This window comes from Glycine max, chromosome 7 (genome assembly GCF_000004515.6).
Source record: "Glycine max cultivar Williams 82 chromosome 7, Glycine_max_v4.0, whole genome shotgun sequence".
Classification (NCBI taxonomy): Eukaryota; Viridiplantae; Streptophyta; class Magnoliopsida; order Fabales; family Fabaceae; genus Glycine; species Glycine max.
The window spans coordinates 17,742,975-17,750,520 of record NC_038243.2 but is presented as its reverse complement, the minus strand read 5'-3'; the positions used below and the strand labels follow the sequence as shown (position 1 = coordinate 17,750,520).

The 7,546-nt window shown below is 33.0% G+C and overlaps 1 protein-coding gene across 2 annotated transcripts; it reads left to right on the top strand.

Annotated features, from left to right (window-relative positions):
* The first annotated feature begins 2,421 nt into the window (after positions 1–2,421).
* LOC100817222 (cell wall protein RBR3) lies at positions 2,422–6,760 on the top strand. Of its 2 annotated transcripts, none has more exons than XM_014778015.3 (6): positions 2,422–2,808; positions 2,938–3,121; positions 3,200–3,311; positions 4,155–4,269; positions 4,712–5,665; positions 6,201–6,760. In XM_014778015.3, exons 2-6 carry the CDS (start codon positions 2,995–2,997, stop codon positions 6,438–6,440), a joined length of 1,548 nt encoding a protein of 515 aa, XP_014633501.1. In that variant the 5' UTR covers positions 2,422–2,808; positions 2,938–2,994; the 3' UTR covers positions 6,441–6,760. The 2 variants fall into 2 exon arrangements, with proteins under 2 accessions (XP_014633501.1, XP_006583646.1); XM_006583583.3 differs by having other exon boundaries at positions 2,425–2,808; positions 2,975–3,121.
* The last annotated feature ends 786 nt before the right edge of the window (positions 6,761–7,546 follow it).

Sequence of the window (7,546 nt, the reverse complement as noted above, 5' to 3'; positions counted from 1 at the left end):
TTAATCAATAAAATGTATATATATACCTCAAATATGAAAGAATTCCTTCAATAAACCTGATGTGTTTTCACTCGAGACAATACTTATTATACATAATATGAATGAAATGAAAACAATTACTAACAAATAAAAAAGCCCAAATAAATTTAAATAAAGAATATAATAATGTTCAAACTAATACAAATGTTAACTTCAAAACAAAATAAAAAAAACTAATACAGAGATTTATTCTTTGCCTTTGGGATGGAGAATTGTATCTTTGACTGATTTAGGGGTTGTAGTGACCTTACATTTCATTTAGCATACTTTGGTAGAGTATGTAATAAAGATTAATACTTGGTTGAAGAAAAAAAAAATTTCCAGAAATAAAAGGCTCTCATTTTTTTAAATGGTAACTCAATTTTTTTATATCATAAAACTAAAGAAATTTATTTTATTTTGAAAAATAAGTAGTTATATTGATTAATTAAAGAACTAATTAACAATTTGATAGATGGATAAATAGATAGATAATCAAAGTATAAGAGTTCAACTCTTAAGTTGCATTTTACTGTTTTTTTAATCTTTTTTTCCTATACAATTCATTATTAACGTTTGAATGTATTTGTCGCACTTTTTATACTTTGGGCGACTAAATTTTGCATTTTTATCTTTCAAGAACACATTTGTCAATGGGTGAGAAGACGGAAAGTAAAAAAAATATCATAGTAAATATGTCCCTATATTGGAAATCCATGTTAGCAATCATTTTAGTGACAAATTTGTCCCTCCGTGTCACGTAGACTATTCTATTAACGGTGATGAATGCAAGTTAGCGGTTGGATATATTTGTTGCATTTTTTACATTTTTAGGGATTGAATTTTGCATTTTCATCTTTGGGGAATGCATTTATCAACAAATTACACATTGAAGAACAAAAATGACTATTTACCCTTAATTTTTTTTATTAATATATCTAGCCGTTCAAATAAATGGTCCATTGGTGAGTCACCTAAAAGATAGTTCATAGTAGAATTTACCTTAATGTATAAATATTCTTAGAAAAAAATTAAAAATTATGAAAAAATAATCAATGTAATAATTTTTATTCATCTTGACTAATTAAATAATTAGTTTTTATCTATTTAACTGAAGATTGTAATAGTTAGTGTAAGTGTCATTTTAAGCCTCCCTAGTCCCCCGTGGATATATAATTATATTTTGAATATAATGTCAAATAAGGTATATTCGTTATTAGATATTTAAATAATAGAATTGAAAAAAGAATTCTTAAATTTTAGCTTAAGAGATTGAGACATTTTTAAGTAAGAAAAAGGGAAAAAAAATACTATTTATGATGGATGGTGAAACCTGGCAGAGTGTGGGGGCAGTGTGATTCAGTGATGGGTGAGCAGTTCAGAAGCAGTCATAAATGCTATTCGCAAAGTTAATAAGCAAAGATCCTTTTCAATGGGACCCTCACAATCAGAGAGGAGCGTGTTCCTCCAATCCAAATTTTGAACCGCACGATTTACGATGACCCTCCTCTCTCAACTCAGAACCGTTAGATCATTCTTTTCTACATCCCGAGGAATCTAACAGCCCACGTTTCATGTTTGTCCCATCACCATTTTTGAAAGGCAATGAGGACATAAGTAATTGTGATTGAGACTTTTATATGCTATTACATATAGGACAGAATTAATAATGTTTTTGTTCTCTTCTTTTATCACTTCATCGTAATTCACTTTTTGTTTCTCAGGTATATATGGCTATTTGTTCATTCTGTGAAGTCATATTTTTTATCTTGGAATGACAATGCCGTATATGATTCAGATTGAAAGATTCATCATTATCAAATAAAAATAAAAGACTCCATTGATTAATCAATGTGGTTTGGCACTTTAGGCAACAACTAAGAAAAAAGAATCAGATAGATAGATAAATTAATCTGACCCTAGTTTTTTTTAAATGATAATGCCATTTATCTGTCTATTTTTTGCAAGATTTTTTTATTATGTATTATTTTATATGTTTAAGATAATGTTAATTATTATCTTTTAAATTATGTTGTTATTTCTATATAATTTTTAAATATTTATATCTAATGAAATAATACTAAAAATCATTTTAAAAAGTAATTTTAAAATAAATGAAGATATTAATTTAATTTAATTTATTTTGATAAAGGGGGAAATATTTATTTTATTTTATTTTCAATCTTTGTATTATCTTCTCAGATAAATAGATAAAAAAGAATGGAAAATATCATTGAAAAAGTATATGATATGATCTTTTAAGAACATAACATTTCTCTTCTTTTAAGATATGTTGGTGCCTTTATATTGCTCTTGGACTTGAATTATAAGCATATCATATATTCCCAAGACTGGCAGCATCGTCATTCGCCTCAAAACCAATGGACAAACTTTCCAAGAATGAATTTTAAAGCAAAATATTTTAATAAAAGGCATTAACTGTGTCAGCGAAACAAATAAATAAACCGCAAAAATTGAATTCAAATCTTTTGTTTTTATTGTATTACTTATTACTTACTACTTGTCTTCCGTTTTCAAACATCTGAACGCTAACTAGACAGAGGTGCACAGCAACTGCAACTTCCAATCTTGTCAAGGCACTTCATCAATCACCAAATCAAACATTTCGAGCAAAAATAGTTTTTTCTTCTTCCAAACCAAACAAACACAACTCAATCTACCTTGTACTCGTGACTCAACTCTTCATCTAACACTAGCTGAGTTCTTAGCTTATTGAAGAAAATTTGTGTCGACCCAATTTTTGTTTCCTTGCATTTTCACCACATAACGGTAATTAGATCCTTGTTGGGTGGCTTTTCACTATACCCTTTTGGATCATCTTCCTTCATGACATTTTTTAGGCTTCCAATCATTAAGTTTTGGTTGAAAGACTGAGGCTTTGGTGATTTTTGCTTGAAGGGATAATCAAAGCTTGATTTTTGAATATTTTTTCTAGAGAGAAGAGAAGCTGAGGTGATGGTGATGAAGCAGAGAGATGAAGAGCTCTCTTTGTTCCTCGAGCTGAGGAGGAGGGAGAAAGAGAATGAGAAAAACAACCTTGTTCTGCTTCAAAACTCTGAGGAACTTCATTTGTCCAATTTGGGTATGTTTTTTTCTTTTCATGTTTTGTGTGGCACTTGTTATGTTCTGATTAATGATTAATTATGTTGCTTGATTACAGAATCCAATGATGGGGGCTCCATGATTTCCAAGATCGTGTCTTCGGTGCCACCAAGGAAGAATGAAGTTGAAGAGTTTTTGAATTCAGAGATTGACAAGTCTGACTATGAATGGTAATTTTGGACTTTAACTTTTGATTGCTGATGGGGTGTGCGTGATTTAGCTGTACGAGTTTATAGATCTTGAAAATTCTAATTAATTGAATTAAAGTTTTGTTGAGCATTTGGTTTTGTATTTAATCTGATGTTAGAGAAAATTCTTCTAGTCCAGATGGAAGCAGTCACAATAGTGATGTGAAACGCCATTTACATTGCAAAATGATTAGTGAATCTTTAATATGATTAAATTGCATGGTCGCCATTTGAGGTTACTTCTGAAGCTGAAAAGTGTTTTTTTCCCCCTTGAATTTTTGTCAATGACATTTTCTTGTCGCACATGTAGCTCCAACTTCCTCCCTTTATGTTCCTGTTCTTTTCTTATTAATGATTCGCGAGAAATGATTCATAATTAATTCGCTTCTCAAATGTTTTCTCTGATAATCACACTCTCCTTGCAATCAATGGAGCTTTTCAGTTTCCCATTTTTAATGGCGAGCTTGAGTATTGTGCTGAATGTTTTCTCCAAAGGAAACAAGCTATTAAGTTAACATCAAGCTTTACTTTTCATATATCCTCTTCCAAAATTGATGTCATATTCGCAGAAAAGAGAATCTATGATCACCTTAATCTTAATGAAAACCTTTAGTGTAGGTATCAGAAATGAATTCAATATTTTTTTCCACTGATTTGAAAACCCTTCATGCTGAAAAGAACCAAATTGCATTGCATAACACATACATAAGCAATAGATCCATGCCGTATGTCTTTTACCTCATTCCTAGTTTGCATCTATATTACATTACCATTTTTGTCCACCATAGTTACATACTTTATTGACATGAAGATTTCTGTTATCAGGCTTCTTGCACCACCAGATGCACCTCTTTTTCCTACTTTAGAGAAAGAGTCACAAATATCAGTAAAGAGTGAACAGGAGACTCGTAATGCTCGCCCTACAGCTTTAAAACCTAGGGTAAGAACCATTTAAAAGGAGATTTGGATGTTGTTGAACCAAATCAATTGGTTGGATGCGTATAGTGTACATAGCAGTTAGCACAGCACTTTGCCTTTATAATTCCTCTACCTGTACCAAAACCTTGAATTCTTTTGAATTTCAACTAGAGGAATGCTACAAACACACCCTCTAACACACTCCTTCTAAAACACTCTTTTATTGGTTAAAATTTATTGAAAACTACAAAATCATGAGTGAAACTTATTAAATAAGAAGCATGACCCATGATTTAATTTTTGAGATTTCCAATAAACTTCATCCTGTATAATAGAGGGTGTGTTCAAAAGAGTATGTTGCAAGCATTTCTCTTTCAATTATTAGTAATGGATTCTGTTGTTCTAGCTGGTTTAATTGATAAAATACTTGCAACTTTCTTGTTATGCTGTATCTTGTATTGCAGGTAGCAAATATCCAAGCAGATCCTGCTTTAAGAAGCAATGTAGTTTCCAAGCATCATGCATCAATGCCAGGACTAGGTTCTTCCACAAATGGTAGTAGGAGACCTTCATCATCTGGGGGTCTAACCCCAGCCACTTCAAGATCTTCAACTCCATCTGGAAGGCCAACATTACCTTCAACAACCAAATCCTCTAGGCCATCCACACCTACCTCCAGGGCCACCTTACCATCTGCAAAGTCAACAGCTCCACCAGTGAGATCATCCACTCCTACAAGATCCACTGCCAGGTCCTCAACACCTACTGCAAGGCCTTCCTTGGCACCTCCAAAGACATCTCAGAGATCAGCAACACCAACACTTAGATCATCAACCCCATCAAGGGCATTTGGAGCATCTGCTCCTCCTACTAGACCTTCATCAGCATCGAAAGCACGCCCTGGCCCTTTAGTTGCTAAGAATCCAGTGCAATCACGTGGCAGCTCTCCCTCGGTGAGATCTAGACCATGGGAACCCTCACAAATGCCTGGTTTCTCACTTGATGCTCCTCCAAATTTGAAGACATCATTGTCAGATAGACCTGCTTCAGCCACTAGGACTAGGCCTGGTGCACCGAATTCTAGATCATCTTCTGTTGATGCCAGCAGCAATGCAAAATCTAGAAGGCAGGCAAGTACCCCTTCCAAAGGAAGAACTTCAACGGGGCTGGTCCACAATAATCACACCTCTATGCAAGTTTTGAGTAGAGCTCGTTTCACTGATGGAGATGATGAAAGCCCAGTTATGATTGGGACAAAGATGGTTGAAAGAGTAGTGAACATGAGGAAACTGGCCCCCCCAAAACATGAAGACCACCATTCATCTCGTGAGAATTCTTATGGAAAATCTTCTTCCGGTAGCTCTGGATTTGGAACTACACTTTCAAAGAAGTCTTTAGATATGGCAATGAGGCATATGGTATATCCATTTATTCCATTACTCGTGTTTTTATCTGAAATCAATTAGATTATGTAGTTTTAATTAATGATCAAGAGAAAGATATTAATGCTTTCAATTGTTTAACCTTGGTACATGCCTTGAAGTAAAAGACAGTAATTCAAAAGGGTTATTTCTGTTCCTTATATGTCAATAACATGGCATGTTCATATTCCCATGTATGACATTAAGTAACAGAATGACTGTAGAAAGAATTTTATTTTATTGCTTCAGTAGATTGACATTAATTTTAATGTTGATATATAGTAAGTACATTTGAGATATAGTGGAAGTATGTTAGAACTTGCAACAATATGTTGACAAAGACAAAGATTTCTGAATATCTGGATTAGATGACAGTTTTAAACAGCACACAAAGTGTATCTGAATTCGAATGTGTATAATACATTATGCAGCAATAAATAATGTATACACTGATTTGACACAAGCATGGAATCATTCACTTGTGCTTCATATAGGCAACTTTACAAGTGTGTGTTTGGTTTCTCTTCCACAGGACATAAGGCGAAGCTTCCAAGGTAATATGCGGCCTCTTGTGACAAGCATTCCAGCTTCCTCTATGTACAGTGTGAGATCAGGTAGTTCCTCAAAGAGCAGGACAGTGAGTGCTTCTGATTCTCCACTTGCCACAAGCAGCACTACCAGCTCTGAACCAAGTGTTAATAACAGCTCCATATCTTATGATGGAAGTGAGGCTGAAGAAAATGATTTTGCAAGTGAGAAGGGAAACTCTTGATGGGAATCATCAATCCATGATGGGCTAGGCATGATCATCATCACTGCTCTTGCCACTTTTGCCACTTTATTTGTATGTGGTACAACAAACAGCACCCATATGTTCATGTGATACCATGTTTCCAAATAGAGTGCTAGTGAAGAAAGTTTGTAGTATAGTGGTGCATTGCCTCTGTGCCTGCTAGAGTTGTGATACAATAGAAGTGTGCCTCGAGACATTTTATGAGCTTTATTGTAGGAAAGCACTTAAGCATGTTTGTGTCACGAGGATTGTTTGTACCGAACCTTGAACTACCAATTGACAATCTCGTTCAATTTTTACACACTAAATCTACCTGATTCTGCTTTGTTGGTTAGGAAAATAAGTGAGGAAAGAAAAAGAACAGAAAAGGGATAAATTTCTAATTTGTTTGGTAAAAGAAAATAGATGTTAAAATGACATAAATATGCTTAATTATGGAATATGATATATTATATGACATAATCCTTGAGTGAACAATATTTCAAGAAAATCTTTTCGGTCATTATTTGTACTATTTTTGTTCTTATTTATAAGACTCACGTTTAAAATGATGTTTATTTTTTTTATAAGATCCAAATTTAAAGTATATTTTATAAAAGTCGATGTTATACTAAGTGAACACCAGTTTATCAATAAATTTTGTTTTGATAGCCATGTGGGGGCAGGAGTTTATAGCTTACTTTTCTCTTTGCCTTGTTTGTACTTCTAAAATTTGGCATTACTGGAATACTGGTGTTATGGTTCTTATCTTTATAAGAGAAAGCTGGGCCAAATATTTTTTATATAGAGTCTCTTGAAAAAAAATATGTAATATCTTTATGCATACGAGAATATGAAGTTTTTTAAAAAATTAATTGGGTGAGCTTTTGGAACTTGTGCAGCATATTTACAAGTTAACAATTCATGTATATTGCTCAAACAATTCAACTACATCCCTTGATGTTACTTTCTTTTTATCATTCTCTTATACCTTCTTGAACGTGTGGTCTCGATCATTTTCATTTATTTATTTATTTATTTTTTATATATTTTTCAAACAATTGAGCTACATGTATGTTTTTATGTTACTTTCTTTTTATCATTAA